We start from the raw sequence: 20,004 nt of genomic DNA, 5'->3' as shown, positions 1-20,004 counted from the left end.
ACTAAGAAAATTAAATAATAAATACTACTAATAAACAAAAAAGCACACAAATAAAAAAATACAATTATGTAAATATAAATATATTTACACTAACCAATAACTTAGCACACATATGCAACTCCCCCGGCAACGACGCCAAAAATTGATGGGAGGAAAAATGCCGGTTAAGAATTTCTTAAAAGTATTTTCTAAAATAGCGTTGCAAGCACAGTCATAACCGACGAAATTTACACTATCAATTTAGAATGTGTGTCATAATTAACAATAAATAACCAGGAGCAGAATCCCGGGTCATTTCCCTACGAGTTGACACAAGATGTAAATTATTGGTCAAAATTTTTTTGAATATTTTTTAAGTCGAGAACGGAAAAATAAATAACTAGAAATTAAAGCAATGAATGAATAACAAGAGGTGGTATGTATTCAAAATAAAGGCCTTGGTTAGGGGAGAGAATTGGAGTTCCTATCCTTGTTGTCTTTCCCAAATGTAATAATAGAGGTTCATTGCTCCCACTTAGTTATCCTCTAGCAATTGAAGAAAAGTCAAGTGAGCATCATCACTAACTCTAGCTCACAAGTCCTAGCCACTCCCTGGGGAAGGACTAGAGTTGGTGAGAATTGGGTCAGCCACCAATTTCCAATTACAGATTATTACACTTGGGTATAACAACTTAAGGGGTTCAAATTACTCAACCCCCAACCAAGTGGGAGCTGTACTCCATTAAAATGAATTCCATTTTCATAAACACATAATAGAAGTAAATAAAAGACATGATAATTATGAGAGATTAATTAAATTAAAATTTACACTAACAATAATCAACAAGGATCAAACAAGCAATAAAAACAAACATAAAAATACTTCAATGCATTAATAAATTTTCAAAAATGACAAGATCCGAACATGAATTCAAAGCAATTAAATGGATAAGAGTAATTGAGTTATTGGAGAAGAAAACTATAAAGATAATGACTCCAATTGAAGGTAGTAGCAGCTCTCTCAAAATCCCATTCAATGCAAAACTAAGAACATCAAAACCCTAGAGAAAAGTAGGTGTTTCTCTTGCTAGAATTCAAAACTAATAAAAAAACTAAAGTGAAAGTGAAGTCCTCAGTCTCTTCTCCATCCTTGGCTCTAGTCTGCATTTTTGGGCTTGAAACTAGGTCTAAATCAGCCCAGAAATCGCCCTCAGCGTGTTCTGTTAAGTGCAGCATGTGACGCTCTGTCACACGTACGCATCAGCCACACGTACACGTCGTTGAACCTTGCATCTAGCCATGCGTACATGTCAGTCACGCATACGCATCACTAAATGACACTCCTAGTCACGCGCACACGTCAGCCATGCATGCGCGTCGCTCCTTGCTTCTCAAGCCTTTGATTTCCTGTGTTCCTTCCACTTTAACATGCTTCATCTTCATCCTTTAAGCCATTCATGCCCTGTAAACCTGAAAACACTTAACAAACGCATCATGGCATCGAATGGTAATAAAAGAGGATTAAAAATTAACAAATTTAAGGCCTAGGAGGCATGTTTTCAATCATAGCACAAAATTAGGAAGGAAACTTAAAAACATGCAATTTACCTGAATAAGTGTGAGAATAGTTGACAAAACCCACTCAATGCAGTCTAAAATATATCATAAAATAGTGGTTTATTAATACTCCATAAGGACATGTAAACACCATCTTTTCTTGGTCCTTAGGATCTACTGTAATTTGATTGTAACCTGAGTATCCATCCAGAAAGTAGTAGAATACATGGCCAGCTAGTCTCTCCAGCATCTGATCTATGAATGGTAGGGAAAAGTAATCATTTCTTGTGACGTTATTGAGCCTCGTATAGTTGATGCACATGCACCATCTAGTGATGGTTTTTGTAGGGATCAGCTTATTCTTTTCATTGTGGATCACTATCATTCCTCCCTTCTTGGGCACCACTTGCATTGGGCTTACTCAGGGACTATCTGAGATAGGATATATGATCCCAGCCTCCTAAAGTTTTGTAACATCCTTCTGGACGACCTCTTTCATGGTTGAATTCAGCCGCCTCTGTGGTTGCACAATTTATTTACCATCGTCTTATAGTAGAATATTGTGCATACACTTGGTTGGACTGATCCCCTTTAGGTCATTTATGGTCCATCCAAGAGCTATTTTATGGTTCTTGAGTACTTGAATCAGTGCTTCTTCTTCTTGCTGCCTCAAGGAAGAGCTTATAATCACTGGTTAGGTGTTTCCTTCGCCCAAGAACATGTACTTTAAAGATGGAGGTAATGGCTTTAGTTGGAGTTTATGGGGGTCCTTCCTTGATACTAGGCCTACTAAGCATCTCTCTCTGAGGTACTGGTTCATCCGATTTGGGCAGTATGTCCTCAAGACTAGCGTTCAGTTCCTCTTCAAGCCTCTCAGCTTCAAATACTTTTTCAACCAGAGGTTCTATCACATATATCTTCATGCATTCTTCTGGATGATCAGGGTATTGCATAAAATTGACTGCGTTTAGCACGAACTCATCTTTATCAACCCTCAGTGTTACTTCCACCTTCTGGACATCAATGATAGTTCTTCCTATGGATAGGAAAGGTCTTCCTAGAATTATAGATGCATTCTTGTCTTCCACCATATCCAGTATCACGAAGTCTACAGGAGAAGTAAAAGGTCCCACCCTCACAATCATGTCTTCAACCAATCCTAATGGAAATTTGACTGAGCGGTCAGCTAGATGGAGGCAACTACGAGTAGGCTTGATTTCTTGAATCTGGAATTTCTTCATCAATGATAATGGCATTAGGTTGATGCTTGCTCCAAGATCACATAAGACCGTCTTTATGCAGGTGTCTCCAATGGTATAGGGGATCACAAAACTTCCAGGGTCTTATAATTTCTCAGGTAGATTCTTCTGAATGACTGCACTACATTCCTTAGTGAGTATAATTGTTTCTGCCTCTCTCCAGTCTCTTTTGTTGCTCAATATTTCCTTCATGAATTTCTCATATGAAGGCATTTGTTCAAGGGCTTCTGCAAAAGGGATTTTGATTTCAAGCTTCTTAAAGATGTCTAAGAACTTTGCAAATTGTTTATCTTTTTCTGCCTTATGGAGTTTCTGAGGATATGATAACTTGGCCTTGTACTCAGGGGCTTTAGGTAGTGCAGGATGACTCTCTAGAGTGACTGAGAAAGGATTATCAGGGTGTCTAGAAGGGGTGGGTTTAGAATTAGCATTTATTACCTCCCCCGTTGAACGCCAATTCTGCCCCCTCCTGGGAGTTCAGTGCCAGAATTGGTGTTCTGAGTTACTGCATCTTCCTTCTCTGGTGTCACCTCTTCATCCTGTGCTATGTTGTTTGGAGGTTGAGTGTTCAAGGTTTTGCCACTCCTCTACTTAATTGCCTGGCATTCCTCATTCATCTGCTCAGACTTTCTCTGGTTTGTCTGGCTCAATTGTGTCTCCAGGTTCTTGAGAAAAGCTCGGGTCTCTTGCACAAAGCTTTGTTGCCTTTTTGTGAATTTCTGCATGCTCTGTAACTGTTATGTCATAAGGTTTAGCTGTTGAGCCATTGCTTTATTCTAGGCTAGAATTGTGTCTCTGGTAGATTCCTCCTTAGCTTCCCTTTTTGCTAAAGTCCTCTCAGATGAATATAAATATTGATTGTTAGCCACCATTTCAATGAGCTCATCAGCTTCTTCAAGTGTCTTCTTCATGTGTATGGAACCACCTGCAGAATGATCCAGGGAGTCTTGGCTATGTCGGAGAGCCCATCATAGAAGATATCCAGCTTGACCCAATTTGTGAACATCTCAATGGGGCATTTCCTGAGCATTGACTTGTACCTCTCCCAAGCATCGTAGAGGGACTCGCTCACTTCCTGCCTAAAGGTCTGAATATCCCTTTGTAGTTTAGTCAACCTCCTTGGGGGGAAATACTTATTTAGATATTTGTTGACTACCTTACTCCAGGTGTTCAAGCTTTCCTTGGGTTGGACATCCAACCAGTCCTTTGTTTGATCTCTCACAGCAAATGAAAAGAGCAGCAGCCTATAAACATTAGGATATACTCCATTGATCCTTACATTGTCACAGATCTGCAGGAAGTTAGAGATGAATTTATTGAGGTCTTCCTGAGGATGTCCATGAAAATGACAGTCTTGCTGCACTAAAGTGATCAATTGTGGGTTGAGCTAAAAATTGTCTGCTCTAATAGGAGGACACTAATGCTCCTTCCATAGAAGTCAGGAGTGGGAGCTGTTTAAGATCCCAAAATTCTTTTGGGTTATGCACTCTCATTCGGGTCCATAGTGAACTTTTCCTATTCCTGCATACACAAACAAGAGACAAAGAAAAATAGGAGTCTCTAGGTAAAGGTATAGAGAACTCCCGGTGAAATATCCTAAAAACAGAGATAAAATAAAATAAAGTGAGTAATTAACTAAAAAAAACTTTTGAAAAGTAGAAAGAAAAGGATTTAAAAAACAAAACTTTCAAATCCAAAAAGACAGAGAAAATGCTAAAGATAAATAAAACAAAATTAATAAGACAGAGGAAATGCTAAAGATGATTAACCAAACTTAATTTTTGAAAATGAATGAAAATAACTAAACAAAATTCAAAAATCAAGGAAAAGATAAATAAGACAAAGATCAAAAATCAAGAAAAATAAACAAGATAGAATTCAAAAATTAAAAAGAAAATTGATTAGACCAAAAAAAGAAAAAATCACTAACGGGACACCAATCTTAAAATCTGAAAATAAGAGAAAATACATAAGAAAAAATTTGAAAATAGAGAAAAATAAAATAAAGTAAAAATCGAAACTTGAAAGAGAAAGTAAATAATCAAAACTAATAAAAATACCTAATCTAAGCAACAAGACAACTGATAGTTGTCAATCACGAACAATCCCCAGCAACGGCGCCAAAAACTTGGTGCGCAAAATTAGAACTCACACAACTTTACCGGCAAGTGCACCGGGTCATCCAAGTAATACCTCAGATGAGTGAGGGTCAATCCCACGAGGATTGTTGGATTGAGCAAGCAGTAGTTATCTTACTGGGCTTAGTCAGGCAAATAGTAAAGAGAGTTGTTGTTGAAAACACATAAGACAGATAAATAAGAGAAGCAATAAAAGATTGGTGTAAAATCAATATAAGAAAATAGTTAAGGTCTCAGAGATGTTTATCTTTCCGGATTAAAACTACTTACTAACTTCTTTAACAATGAATGGTTCATTCTATGGCAAACTGTAAGTGAGTAAACCCTAATTCCTTAGCAATTCAATCTCCTCTGATTCTCGTAAAACGCCACTTCCGTGGTCATCCAATTTGAATTAGAGGCGAAGTTCAGAAAACTAGTTTATACCACAAAGGCCTTAATCACCCCAGATCTCGGTTGAACATATGTTCCCATGTCCCCAATAGGTTGTGGATTAGCCATATAGGAGGTGTGTTATCAAGCTATAGTTCTTGATATCTCTTTCGAGTCTCACAAGAACTCATGTAAAAAAAGGGGGTCATACTTCCATTCCACCCAGTTTCATTAGATTAAGAACGAGAGCACACCTTAGAATTGAATCAAACATATATTAAAATAGAATAGTAATAATATTGATTCATAGAAATAAACAGAGCTTCCAACCTTAACCTAGAGGTTTAGTTGCTCATAACTTACAGAGAAAACAGGATTCTGAAAAGTGTGAAAGGTAGAAGATCTCCTAAACCTAATTGATCTTCTCCTATAAATACTAATCTAATAATAAATTCTACACCTAAAAGGTATTATTTTAAATATAAAAATTACAAAGATAAAATAAGATAAGTTTAAGAAGTGCTAAAATCCACTTGGAGGCCCAAACGTGTGCAACTCGAAGAGCAGGCTGGCATTCAACGCCAGGATTGGGCGTTGAACGCCCAGAAGGGAAGCACGCCTCTGACTTGATTCCCCTCTGCTGGCGTTAAACACCAGTTTAGGCGTTCAGCGCCCAGGAGGGAGCTGACAACATTTTCCTTTCTTGCTCCAGGCTTCTCGAAACTGCTCTGAATTTCACCTAAGCCATAAAAACACGAGAAAAACTCAAAGTAGCATCCAAAGATAAATTTTGCACTAAAATATAATAAAACCTAATAAAATATAACTAAAAATAATAGAAAAATAACTAGAAAAATGGTATAAGATGTTCACGCATCAAATAGCTACCGATTTATGGTTGGACCGGTTTGACCGGCTGGTCTAGTCTGGCTTTCATAATCATGCTTGTAATTCATTCTATGAATAATCAAAATAGTGATGTGTGAAATTTCACAAGAGATTACAACCGTCTCATAGAAGGGGTAACATTTAGGAAATGAAGAAAATTCAACTCGATATTCAAAAGATTCAGGTGCTGACAAAATGGTACCTAACAGATGTTATTGACAAAATGATCCCTAAACAATTCTTAAATTTGACAAAAGTGACCATCTGTTGTTTAACTCCATTTTTATTGACGAAAAACACTGAGTTGGGAAAAAAATTGACAAGATTTCTAATTGACCCTTGGTTCTACTGTCACTCTCTCTCTTTCCCTCTCTTTTTGTCTGTTTTCCTTCTTCTTCTTCACAGATGAAAATGGAGGATCATCATCAACCCCGTGGTATTCCAGCATCACTATCAACGGGCCAATTAAAATTAAATGAATGAACCAAATTTTTTTTATCCATAATCTCAAGAAAATCCCAAGAACAAGGAGGTGAGGAAGAAGAAAAACGGAAGCAGCGACAATGTAACCATAAAAAAAAGAAATAACAACAATCAAATATAATCAAAACAAAACACATTAAAGCAACAATCAAAAAGAAGAAAAAAGAAAATAGTGTTATAGTCTAGAAGAAGAACACCACCATAACAAAGACGAGAAGAAGAACATAAATACCATATCCCAACCTTAGAGAACGTATTGTGACGGAAACAAAGAGAACCCCCAAGAGAAGCTCGGAGTTACAAATCTTCCTTGGCGCTGCTCAGAACCTCGCCATCAGTGGCGTCCATGCCTACTTCCGAGTATCGCGATAGCGACAGAGAATTCTTTGAGTATCGCCATCAAAGTGTTTGATTTGCCGGGGAAGTCTTCGGAAAATTTCGCAGAAAATTATTTAACCAAGAGTTTGAATTCAAACAATGTAGCCAAATCCAAAGTCTTTGTCTCTTTTGTTTCTTGTCTGTAAAAAAGTTCATTCTTGTTATTGTTGGTAAAGAATAAAACAATGATGACGATGAAATTGTTTGCTGAGAAGTTAGAGTGACGGAAGAATTGAGATAGGGTAAGAGGTTGGTGATGGTGGGAGTTAGGGGTAAGAGATGATGGGATTAAAGTTTGTGAACAAAGGGTAATTAGGGATTTTATTAGCTCGTTCAGTGTTCATTTAAATCTATTGCACCTGGCCAATTAAATGGTGACCTAACTCGACATATCACAATTCTCCAAGGAATTCTTTTCCATTAGGAGAGCATTGATGTGTGAGTATCTTGTACCCTTTTTTCCTTCATTTTTCTAGTTATTTTTTATTAAATTTTATTTAATCTCATAGTATTTTAGTGCAAAAATATTCTTTGGATGCTACTTTGAGTTTTAGTGGTTTTTTTATTTCAGGTGAAATTCGAAGCAATTTGGCAGAGTTTCGAGCAAAAAGAAAAAAAGTTGGCAGCACCCCCCCTGGGCGCTAAACGCCCATTTGGCATTTAGCGCCAGCAATGCTGACCGAATTCACTCTCTCTTTGGGCTTCCCAAGTGGATTTAGTATTTATTAGTTATATTTTATTTTCTTTTGTACTTTTTATTTACAAACAATATCTTTTAATCTTAGGATTTGTTATTTTATTTTTCCAAATCAAATTAGGTTAGTATGAAAGGGAAAAGATCTCTTGCATCTAGGGTCTTCTCTCTTCTGCATGTTTCACTTTTTAGGACCCTAGTTTTCTTTGTAAGTCATGAGCCACTAAACCTCTTCAGTTAAGGTTAGGAGCTCTGTTTATCTTCTATGGATTAAGACTATTACTTTTCTGTTTTAATTAATGTACTGATTCAGTTTCAAGTATTGTTTTCGTTCTTAATCTTATGAATCTGGGTGAAATGAGAGTATGACTTTTATTCTACATGATTTCTTGTGATTCTCGAGAGAGTTATCTCGCTTAAACAACAGCTTGAGAACAAATCCGTCCTAAATTGCTAATTGCATCAACTAATTAGGATATGTGACATATAATCCTGTTAGCTTTGGGTAATTAGGATTTTTGTGGCTATCAACTAGTTTTGAACTTAACCATCTAATCAAAATTGAGTGACCACAAGAGTGGCGGTTAATGAAGGTTAGAGGAGACTAAATCACAAAGAGATTACGATTTAGACATTTACAGTTTGCCATCAAATGAGTCGCAGCACCCCTACCCCACCCCCCTCCGCGGGCGCTAAACGCACAGTAAGGGACACAAGCCAACAATGTGCTACCCTCTTTAGGGCGCTAAACGCCCATTTGACATTTAGTGCCAGCAGTGCAGACCGAATTCACTCTCTCTTTGGAGTATCCCTAGTAGATTCAGCATTTAGTATTAGATGTATTTTATTTTCTTGTTGTAATTTTTATTTACACACAATATCTTTTAGTTTTAAGATTTATTATTTTATTTTATTTTCCGAATCAAATTAGGTTAGTATAAAGGGGAAAAGATCTCTTGTATCTGGGATCTTTTCTCTTCTGCACGTTTCACTTTTGAGAACTCTAGTTTTTTCTATATGTCATGAGCAACTAAACCTCCTTGGTTATGGTTAGGAGCTCTGTTTATTTCTATGGATTAATACTACTGCTTTTCTATTTTAATTAATTTACTGGTTCAGTTTCAAAGATTATTTTCGTTCTTAATCTTATGAATCTAGGTGGAACGAGAGTATGACCCTTATTCTACATGAGTTCTTGTGATTCTCGAGAGAGTTATCTTGCTTGAATAACAGCTTGAAAATAAATTCCTCCTAAATTGCTGATTACGTGAATTAATTGGGGTATGTGACATATAAACCTGTTAGCTTTGGGTAATTAGGGTTTTTGTGGCCATAAACTATTTTTTGAACTTAACCCTCTAATCGGAATTAAGTGACCACGAAAGTAGCGGTTAATGAAGATTAGAGGAGGCTAAATCACTAAGAGATTAAGATTTAGACATTTACAGTTTGCCATAGAATGAATCATGCATTGTAAAATAATTGGTAAGAACGGTTAATCCGAAAAAGTAAACATCTCTAAAACTTTAACGGTTTCTCTCACTGTTTTTACACAAAACCTTTTATTGCTTTCTTTACTCTCTTATTCACTGTTTTATGCGAATTCAACCAACAAACAACATTTTTTGTTTGCCTAACTAAGCCAATTGGATAACCATTGTTGCTCAATCTGACATCCTTGTGGGATCGACTCTTACTTACCTGAAGTATTACTTAGATGACCCGGTGCACCTGCCGGTTAAGCTATGGAAATTCTAAATCCCACACCAACTTTTTGGCATTGTTAAAATAGTTGGTAAGAACTTTTAATCCAAAAAAAGTAAACATCTCCGAAGCTTTAACTGCTTTTTTTCTCACTGTTCTCACACCAAACCTTTTATTTGCTTTCTTTACCCTTTTGATTATTGCTTTATGCATTTTCAACCATCAAAAACCCCTTTTTGTTCGCCTAACTCCTAACTAAGCTAATTGGATAACCACTGTTACCCAGTCTGACAATTTTCGTGAGATCGACTCTCACTCACTTGAAGTATTATTTGGATGACCCGATGCACTTGCCAATTAAGCTGTGGGAATTCTAAATCCTGTACCAAGCATCGCTCACACACATGCACGTATATATTTAGGTTATAAAGAAAGAAAGATGCAATATCTTCTACTGATAGAATAATATTACTAATAACACTAAACAAAAACAAGGAGGGAAAAATCCAATGTACAAAGCCACCAAATTGGTAATGCCCAAAAAAGATATATACTCCAAACACGTAACTTTTATATTTCCTAATAACACCCACTTTTATGACCCTGAAATTTTAATACAATCGCCACTTCAACATCCAAACTTTTTGTTTCTCTCCTACTGTTAGATTGAACTGCATATTCGCGAATACCGTTTAACTGTCCAAATAATACAACTGAAACAATAGTGTTAATCCTGCGGTCAAGTATTGAAAGGAAAAGCTCTTAGAAAGATATCTAATTGTGTAGGGGAAATAATACAATTATTGTATCATTACTGTTAAATTCTTTAATGGGCTTAACAAGATGGGAACAAAACAAGACAAAAAACTAAAATGTACTCTTGGAGAGAGATCCGAGGGTAAAGTGACTCGACCACTGAAGCAAAACAACAAAAAAGGTCCAAAAGTGAGAAAATCTTTCAATTAATTTTCCTTGGAACAACTTAGGTGACCCCAAATAACAAGCATACTGAAAACGATATATCAATTTCAATATAATTCAAGCACCGGGCTAGTCACTTCTCAGCACTTTGCATGGATATATTTGTACACAAAGCAACAAAATTTCCATGACCAATGGCCCCAATGTACATCACTCCCCCCAGAAATATCTGAATATTGTTGCAGCTTGCCCATCCAAAAAAACATATTCCAGAATAAGAACCTTGGAATTTCCCATTTAAGGTAGCAAAAGTTTGAGATGATACCAAGTCCAATGTCTCTGAGCAACGGCCACTCGATTAAATCTGGGGCATTAATTTCTTTTCGTCCCCTATATTAATATATAATAAAAAAAAGAGATAGACATGGAGAAAATTAAAATACAGCATAGATGGACTGGATATTTTCTAAGAGGTGGATACTTCAATGATGATACCTTCACATGAAGATCACATTGTAAACTGTTAGGTGGTTCAGTCAAATATATTAATCCATCTAATGGTTCACACTGTAATCTTCATGTGAAGGCATCATCATTAAAGTGTCCAGCTTCGTCATTCTTAAGAAATGATGAAAGGAAATGGTATAGATAATACTGCATACAAAGAAACATTTGATCTCTGAATTCAACTTGTAAAAGAATTAGGTGACATAATTTGGACTTGCTGAGCACTTACCAGGCTCGAAAGAATCAAATTTCAACTTATGCACTTACACATAAAATCCTAGAAGGGAGCCTCAAGTGATTCATCCCAGACTTCTGCACTTCCATTAGAGGCATCTTCAACGTCTTCTTCCATTGAAAGCCTAATATATTCTCTATGAGCAAATCGATCCCACTCTGTTAATGTCGGATTCTCGCGCTCCTATTTATAGAGCACATACCAATTACCAAAGTCATCAACAGTGGTCAAGCATAAAAACTAAACAATGCAATAAACTATATTATATGTACCTGACGAATTAAAAATGCATCCCGAGTTTCCAAGGCCATGAACTTGTTTAGATTGAACAGAATATTGAAAATACTTCCTGAGAGTTTACCACCTTTCAGGTCGCGCAGAGTTATAAAGTGTTCATTCTGCAGGTTGAAATTCAAATTTAGAAAAATCTCAGAAAAGTATGCAGTAAAAGCAGTGTATATATATGCATATCAATCAAAGATAGGCAGGATTAGGGGTGACAAAGTAAACCAAGTTTGGGATATGGCATGTTCTAGCACAAAATTCAATTTATAAATTACTCACTATATTAGCACTCACTTTACCAGCTTGTCAAAAAATTTGAATGGTTTTATATTTTAACACACCACATATAAGAGACTTTATTGGGCTTTAAGCACGGAAAGTGCACAGGCTCATTCCACCTAGTCATGAAATTTAATTTCTTATCTAGAAGATACAATAAACTCTAGACCTTCTGATATAGAAACTTCGATAGTATGTTTGAACTCTCCCACAAGCTTAAGCTTTTGGATAGAGGTATATGGATAATTTTATATCTTGACCCAGTTAATAAATAAAGAGATTACACAAGACAATAAAACAATAAAATTGACAGAAGAAAGATGGAAAGGCAATACCTCAGGTTTAATCATATCAATCATCTGGCACAATATATCCTCAAATTGCACAGGCTCTTGGGCCATACATTCCATTCGATGCAATTGCTCCTCATAAAAAAATTGCAATTCATTCCGTGTAAGAACTCCATTTCCATCCAAATCTATGCACTTGAACCTAATTAGGACATATTCAAGTCAGCTCATAGTGACTCTCAGACACACGTAGAAACAAGTCATCCACAAGTGGTCACATATCTAGAGTTTTGTCCAGCACACAGTTAAGTGTAAAGCATTTAACTAATAAATCAAAGAGAAAGAAGCATTTAACTATCAAATGTCCTGCATTTTATTTCCCAGACAACAGTCAACACGACCCTAATTTTCATCAGTCTAGTGCAGCTGCTCTGCAACTAATCTGATGACTTCTTTCAGGAGAAAATAAGAATTAAAATTAATGGTAAATGGAAAAAAAAAAATACCAATATTCAAGGCTTGGCTCAGATGGTTTATCCTCTTCTGCCAGTATGAAGTAAACAAAATCTTCATATCCCATCTTTCCCTCAACCTTGCTGGTAAACTTTCTTGCAACCTGAGATAATTGAAGCAGGTCAAAATCTGCATTTTACATAAATGATGTGATCAATCATGTTAACAAAAGCAGAGACACACAAACTCAGACAGTGAGCCAAAGATTTCCTTCGATAGAGAGCACAGGCCTGTGACCTATGAAGCACTAACATGGGACAACTGACACACTAATGTCAAATTTTTGTTAGACAAGGAGACACGACATACATTTAAAAGGGAAGCCCGAAGTACAATCATTCTACATTATGCAGGGTTTGAGAAAGGGTCGCATCCAAAGCGTGTCATGGAGGTATGCCTATGTGATAAACTCATTTGTTGATATTTTCTTGCTCTTAGTCTTCCCTTTGGACAAGGCATATATATAAACTATATAAAAGAGAATTGGATAGATTATAAAAATATCTTGATATTTTGTTGATATTTTAAACTACAAACTAATAATTTTTTAATGTTTTTATGCCTCTTTTAATTATATAAAGTATTTTAGGTAATTCTTTGTATTAATAATCAATAATACATATTGTTTCTGAACTCATTTTAAGTATAGGCCAAGAATAAGGTTGAACACACCAACATGTGACGGTATTTCGGTGTACCCAAGCATGTTTAGAGAAGCTTTTTTTGTATTCTTTTGTTAAGACATAGAAGATATGCATGTTGGACAAGTGTCATTGAGTGTTGGTGCCCGTAATGTGTCTACCATGTGAAAATGACAGCTCAATGAAGTATCAATGCTTCATACACTGACAAAAACACTTGAGACAAGCAAAATGGATCTACACAAACCTGAGAAAATATTCTATCAACAATTCGATAGGTAAGTGCATGGTTGCCATATCTGATAAGATTCTCTTTGTCTATCAAGAAATCATGATCTGTATCCAGCTCCCAAAACTTGCAGTATATAACATAAAAATGCTCGTACGAGAAGTATCTGCCAAAAATTATTAGAAATTGTTGAACAGAATAATGTGCTTCGGCATAAAAAAGCATTACTGTAGCTAATGGTAACTGATACTTCATTCAGTATACCTACCTCAAAACCTTGTTGATGTCCTCCTCTTCATCTGCATGTAGCATCGCATCAATTATGTTTCCACGCTTCAACTCCCTCAGGGTAAGACGGCCATTTCCAGATCTATTAATGTAATAATATATTCTGTATATTACAGTTTCAGCTGGGCAATGGAAAGACAAGAAGTTAAGAATATTGAACACAACAAAATCGAGAAAATTAAACCCCAATAGCAAGACTCGTGAATGCATTAATTTCTACAAATCAACTTCAATAGAAGTCCAGCCAAAACACATTATTACTGTTTTAATGAAATAAGTTAACATTATAATTCTATAATAGCACTTATTAGTGAAACTAAAATATCAAAATGTAGGAAAAAGTGAAAAATACATGCACATGCATTTATCACATTACATAAATTTATTAGTTAGTGAGCAATTCATTGAAAAACTCAAATTAAAATTTTGCAGAATTGGACTGATATTGTGGGAGAAAAGCAAATGTTAGGATATCCAATACACACAAACATAGATTAAGTCAAGTAATTCAAGAGGACATAAGTTTTTGCGGGATGAACAGAGGATCATTTGATATAATTATACAGCACGATAATGCCCACAGCTTTTAATTGATGAAAACAAAAAGAAAAACAAACAAACCAGACCAGATAATCATAAAAGCACCTAATATACGAACTCTCTCCCTCTCTAACAATAATAGTTTTATACACACAAACAAGGAGATCACCACCAATCAATTGTCCAACAGCTGTAGACTGAAGATTCACTTCCAAATCCACTCTCACCATTGCTCTGAGTCATCTACACATTACACCAAATATTATTCCTTTATATTGAAAGCTGTTTCCTCTTATTTCTAAACACACAACTACACTCTTATTTAGCCTTAACAACTAGAAATTCAACAATTATATCAATCAAACAACATTATACTTATAGTATCCTATCTTATCTTGTAGCATTTATTTAGTTGAATCATCAAAAACTAAACATTTTTTTCATGATTTCCTATTTGTTTTTCTTGGTCTCCCTCAACCTATAGCAATTAAGTACCTTTCAAGCGTTCTACTCTCTTTACTAGGACTTCTAGAAGCCTTCTCCGCATGACCAAATTACCTTCCCAAAATTTTCAGAAATAGCATCATTCTTAACCCTATCTTGTCTAATCTGTGCACTCATCTAATGCAACATTCTCAAATCTACGATACTGATCTTATCTTTTGTTGGTTGTTCACCATCCTGGCATTCTTTCCATACACCTCTGCCAGTCTTATTACTGTAGACTGTAGTGAAACTGTAAAATCTGTCCTTAAACTTTCGTAGTTGCTGGTCTTATTATTGTGGTAGTGTGGTCTAAATTGTAGTTAAACTTTAGGACTTTTTTCCGCAAATGACACATGACATGGAGTGCTCCATTTTTCCAGTTAGCATGAATACTATGATAGTATCATTTACATCATCTTTAATTTCCCCATCATTTTCTCTGGGGGACCTAGACCCTAAAGCATGTGATGTTTCGCAACATATGGTCTCCGATTTTCATTTCCAAGCTAGAATATGCCCCCTTAGGGGACATCAAATGATCTAATTGTCAGAAATGAGGAATGTGCCACAAAATACCATCTAGAATCAGAGAGATCACATCCTTGACATTTCTCTTAATGAATAATGATATTAATGAATAGCAAGTGAAATAGATTTCCATGTGAAAATTATGTTTTTCAGGAACAAAGTATGCAAAAATAATACAAACCATATCTCTCTTGAAACTCCGGTGTGCTTTGTAGGAACTCCAGCCCTGGATGAGTTGCTAAAAGCTCACGTAGTACAGGCTTAAAATCATCCTGACAGGTTTAAAGATGTTTTAGTGAAGGAAACGAAGTGTGGATCATAACAAAATATTCAAGCATTATACATGGAACGAACAAATAACATTCTGATAAATATCTAAAGACTGAATCACTGTATGGAGGAGGTAAATGATACTAAATGAAATGATAAGTAGACAAAAATAGATAGAATAAAAAACCTGAGTAAGGTATTTCAGATGTGGTTGCTTTAAAATTGTGAATATTTGAGCTGCTATATCCATTGTCAACATGTTGCCATTAATCCAATAATCAATAAATGCTTCCCTACAGGAATATCAAATCAACGAATTAAACAAGTACTAGGACATACTACAAAATAATAATAAACGAAAACCAGTAATTCACCAATAACTCCCTACGTGAAGAGCAAGGAGAGAATCCAACCCATATTTAATACTTCAATAAGGCAACATTTCACACAAATTTAATCAGCACAGGATCTGGTGCCAAAACATGAAGAGTTATGTTTGCGAAAGGAGAAAAGATTCTGCAGGAAGCATTCTTAACACATGAACAGGACACCACAAAACATACTGCCCCACTATAAATGACAGTTTGACAAGTAGATTTCTTGTTTAGTGACAAAAATAATGACTAGCACTTTTCAGACAAATACTGTATTAACTTTTTAGCGTATGATCTCATTGTTGACTTTTTCATCTCTTCCCCTTGGTGTCTCCTTAATTTTGGTTCCTCCTTTGAGCCCTTGACAGTGCGATGTCAGATGCATAATGCATTTTACATAATATATATAAATAAAGGATAAAAAAAATCCTGAATATTAAGCAGGAGATGATTTAGGAAAAAGAAATAAGTTCTATATGACCCAATTTAGTACTAGAAACAAAAGCAATCAGCAATCAAAGATATGGAGAAAGAAATCATAATTCAATCTTCATATGTTGATGGAAATTTTGACAATACTTCAATAACAATTTCAAATGCAAATCTCAATACATAGGGAACAATTTCATTTTTTGGAAAGAAAACTGGGGATTGGATAATGTAGTCAAGAAGCAAGCAAATGGTTGAACTCTCCGACTGATATACCAGTGAAAGAAAGTCCCACAAATGCTTTTACAAAAAGAAATAATGCAATAATCTAGAGCACAATTATGAATAATCTTTCTGAATGACCCAATGATTCTAAAGCTACTCAGGATCTAGACAACAATCAATGAAGTGACCAACAGCTCAAACAAGATTCACCATACAATGCACAACAAAATTTACGGCCACAACTAGTGTTTCCAGATTAATGAAGTACACACCTTGTCACAACACCAGTTCCGTTGTCAATCTTTCTGAAAAGTGAAGTTGAAAAGAAAGATGGCAGCTTGCATACTTCCTTGGTAAGTAATTTGAATTCTGGCATGGCAAGTATAACAATTAAATTAAGTTAATTTTTGCTCAACTTCAAGTGAGGTGAGTATGATTACTTAGGAAACCAGAATGTCAAACTTATTTCAAAACTTTTTCGGTTTTTCCCAGTTACAACACACTGCTCCCTTCAGGCTATCTTCTACTTATAAACATGATATCTCACCATGCATCTGCAGGCCATCCAAGTGATCATGGAATAACTGATCAATTCTTAACATGCATTGTTCTTTCAGTTCATTTGGAGGAGGACGTCCATGTTGAAAGTAGAACTGCAAGCATATACTTATGTTACAAGCATAAACACAGAAGGAAAAAAGAAAATAATAAATGAGCCGATCACATGCAACAGAAATGTAGCACCAACTAAAATATTAACAGAACTCAACAGTGCATCTTTAAATGACTAATTATATTACTTGCTGTGTATTCACAGGGTTTTTGGGAAGCATTGGGTATTTCCCAACTTTGGAACAGCTTCATACAAATAAGTAACAGGATTTATAACAATAATGAGGCCCGAGTTTTGTGGCAATGTGTAGTTTATGCAATCCTTTAGGGTTTGGTTAGAATGCAATGCTCCTTTATTTAAAGGTGTCTGTCTGGCCATCAATTTGCTAGGGGACTATGGGATAAGACTGTACGTATGGCCTCTATTTGTGGTTCTGATAATGGTTGTTGCAGAAAGTTGCCATGTTGCATAAGAAATTGGATAGGGCAACTTGGCCTGCATTTTTTCCCTTATTATTCCATGTGATATTTTCATTTTAGGAGGACATCATATCCTCTGGAATTTAGATCATTTAAAGTGACCATTCTTGTAGCACAGAAAAGCAACGGATTAACTATCCTTGGATCAATAACTTCCATTGTGTATAGGTTCTAGTAAACGATCCAATGGTAGTTAGATCCCACTTCCCTTTACAAGCATGCTCACTTCACAGGATCCAAATCCTATTCTGTTTTAGATGTACTCTCGCTTCCTCTGTTTCTAATAAATTCTACTTAAGAAAATGTATTAGATTTGCCAGACCTGAGGTATCACTTCTTTAACTGGCTCACTGACAACTTTCAAAGGAGAGCTCAAATTGGAAGGGCCAGCTCTTTGTTTCACTATGCGAGGGGAACCAGATGAACTTCTTGGTGAAAGAGGCGGAGCAGTGCCAGCAGGGAACATGGAAGGCAACGAATTACTTGAAGCATTTGGACTAGAGCAATTTCCAGTGACGTTCAAAGGAGCACCTGACTTTGCTTCATTGAGCAGTGATGTTACCTACACATTTAGCAACCAAGACGTGATTGCAATATAAAACCTACACTAGTTATATTGTGTAGAGTCTTCAAGGAGAAATACTTAAACCATAGACTAAAATAGCAATTCAGCCCCAGAAAGATTTGTGACATCAGTTTAATCTCAAAAGGATAAGCAAGATATCGGTTTAGTCCCTAGAAGAAATTTGTGGCATCAACTTAGTCCCTCAAGGATATATGTGACATTCATTTGGCCCTTAAAATATACATTGGACATCAATTTTATCCTTGAAAGATGCATGAACTTATCACTTATTTGACGTCACATATATCTATCAAGGACTCAAGATGTTACATGTATCTTTCAGGGAACGAAGATGTCACAAATCTTTTATGGACCAAACTGACGTCACATGTATTTTTAAGGATTAAATTGATGTCACAAAATCTTTCAAGAACTAAAAGGTTGTCAAGTGTATCATTGTCAATTAGTAGTTTGTATTGTATATTTGGATTACCAACATGAGCTTACTCATATAGCTTAGGAGATGGTAAATCCCACCACGTCAATAGGAACAAACAAGCATATAAAAAATGATATGATTCTCACAGGGTAGGATCTGTGCAACGCTATAAAAACCTTTGGTTTATCTTTAATGGCAGAAATTTTAGGCTGAAGCGGTCAAGTGGCAACATCATTCCCCTTTTTGGTTAATCCCAATCACTCAAGCACCTCATCTTTCTCACAATCCTTCGCCAACCAAACAACCATCAGTAAAGAACTATTAAATCAGATCATTCATTCTTCACCCCATTCATGAAAATATATAACACATATAACCCAAAAAAAGGGACAGAACAAAAGCTAAGAGACTAATTCAAGAAACCCAGCAATGCAGCAAAGACGCCAATTCGGAAACTGATAAAGGCGCATACCAGTCGATTGCTGTCTGGAAGAGAAAGCCACTGGTCGAAGAGCTTCTCGACGAAATTGAGGTTAGACTTGAGTGCCAATCCGGAAAGCTCCGGTAGCTGCAACAGCTCGACGTCCAACGACGCCGCATCGACGACCACCTCCATGCTCATCTCTCATTCACCAGAACACAAAACTGTCACACCACAAAGATAGATCAAAATCACACCGATTCTTTCAATCAAAATTCTTCTTTTACAATTCTTTCGAGACTGTAGCGAGCTGAATTTCAATGGCTTTGAATCGAAGAACGTGTAAACAATTGGATGATTGAATGCGGTTGAGGAGCTGCGGGATTCAGCGGAAACCCTAGATCTTTGTGGCGTTGGAAATTGGAATCAAATCAATTAGTCAATTAGCAGTGTGAATTGATATAAAATACGGTGACGGTGATCTGAGGACGGAAAATGACGGAAAATGAAGGAAAGTGAGAGAGAAATTGAATAGTTGGTGGAAAAAAAAAATTGTGCTTGAGAAGAGATCCAAGCGATTTTGGAGGGAGAAAGGAGAAATAATTGAGGTTTCGGAGAAGCACTAGTGGATCACTTCTATGATTTCTAATTAGAAATTAGTCTAGGAAGATAGAAAATGGAGATTTGAGAGGAATAGTGGAAACAGTGACACGTAGTCATGGACCATGGAAAAAAAAAATCGTTTTTTTCTACTAATCAGGTCCTATATGGTGGGGACTGGGGAGATTATATTGTGCTAAAGGGTGTTCTTTTCTTTAAGTATTAGGTGTTGAAGCTAGGTATTAAGTATAACATTCTTATTACTAGAATGTTATATTTTTATTGTATCATTTTCATAGTGAGAAACATTTAATTATATATAATTATAATAAGTAAAATTTTTACTTAAAAAGTTTTAGTGACTTGATTTTTAAAAAAATTGGTAATATTTTTTT

The 20,004-nt window shown here is 35.9% G+C and overlaps 1 protein-coding gene across 2 annotated transcripts; it reads right to left on the bottom strand.

Moving 5' to 3' along the window:
• Positions 1-10,198: 10,198 nt before the first annotated feature.
• Positions 10,199-19,797, bottom strand: LOC112710929 (serine/threonine protein phosphatase 2A regulatory subunit B''beta). 2 transcript variants are annotated; one of them, XM_025763411.3, is made up of 13 exons: positions 19,061-19,797; positions 17,907-18,146; positions 17,040-17,145; positions 16,765-16,861; positions 15,652-15,757; positions 15,376-15,466; positions 13,621-13,762; positions 13,371-13,518; positions 12,476-12,585; positions 12,015-12,171; positions 11,388-11,513; positions 11,148-11,298; positions 10,199-10,763 (listed from the first exon to the last, which is right to left on the bottom strand). In XM_025763411.3, exons 1-12 carry the CDS (start codon positions 19,208-19,210, stop codon positions 11,158-11,160), a joined length of 1,614 nt encoding a protein of 537 aa, XP_025619196.1. In that variant the 5' UTR covers positions 19,211-19,797; the 3' UTR covers positions 10,199-10,763; positions 11,148-11,157. The 2 variants fall into 2 exon arrangements, with proteins under 2 accessions (XP_025619196.1, XP_072059057.1); XM_072202956.1 differs by having other exon boundaries at positions 17,907-18,875; positions 19,061-19,767.
• Positions 19,798-20,004: the final 207 nt, after the last annotated feature.

Source organism: Arachis hypogaea, chromosome 9 (assembly GCF_003086295.3).
Source record: "Arachis hypogaea cultivar Tifrunner chromosome 9, arahy.Tifrunner.gnm2.J5K5, whole genome shotgun sequence".
Lineage (NCBI taxonomy): Eukaryota > Viridiplantae > Streptophyta > Magnoliopsida > Fabales > Fabaceae > Arachis > Arachis hypogaea.
Note: the sequence above shows the minus strand (reverse complement) of the source record. Positions and strands in the feature narration are given on the sequence as shown.

Excerpts from the sequence above, each read along its gene's own strand:
- LOC112710929 (XM_025763411.3), bottom strand. The coding sequence starts at position 19,210 with ATGAGCATGGAGGTGGTCGTCGATGCGGCGTCGTTGGACGTCGAGCTG. Across the intron at positions 13,519-13,620 it reads GACATCAACAAGGTTTTGAG|ATACTTCTCGTACGAGCATT; the intron begins GTAGGTATACTG and ends AATTTTTGGCAG. Across the intron at positions 12,172-12,475 it reads GAGCCAAGCCTTGAATATTG|GTTCAAGTGCATAGATTTGG; the intron begins GTATTTTTTTTT and ends TGTCCTAATTAG.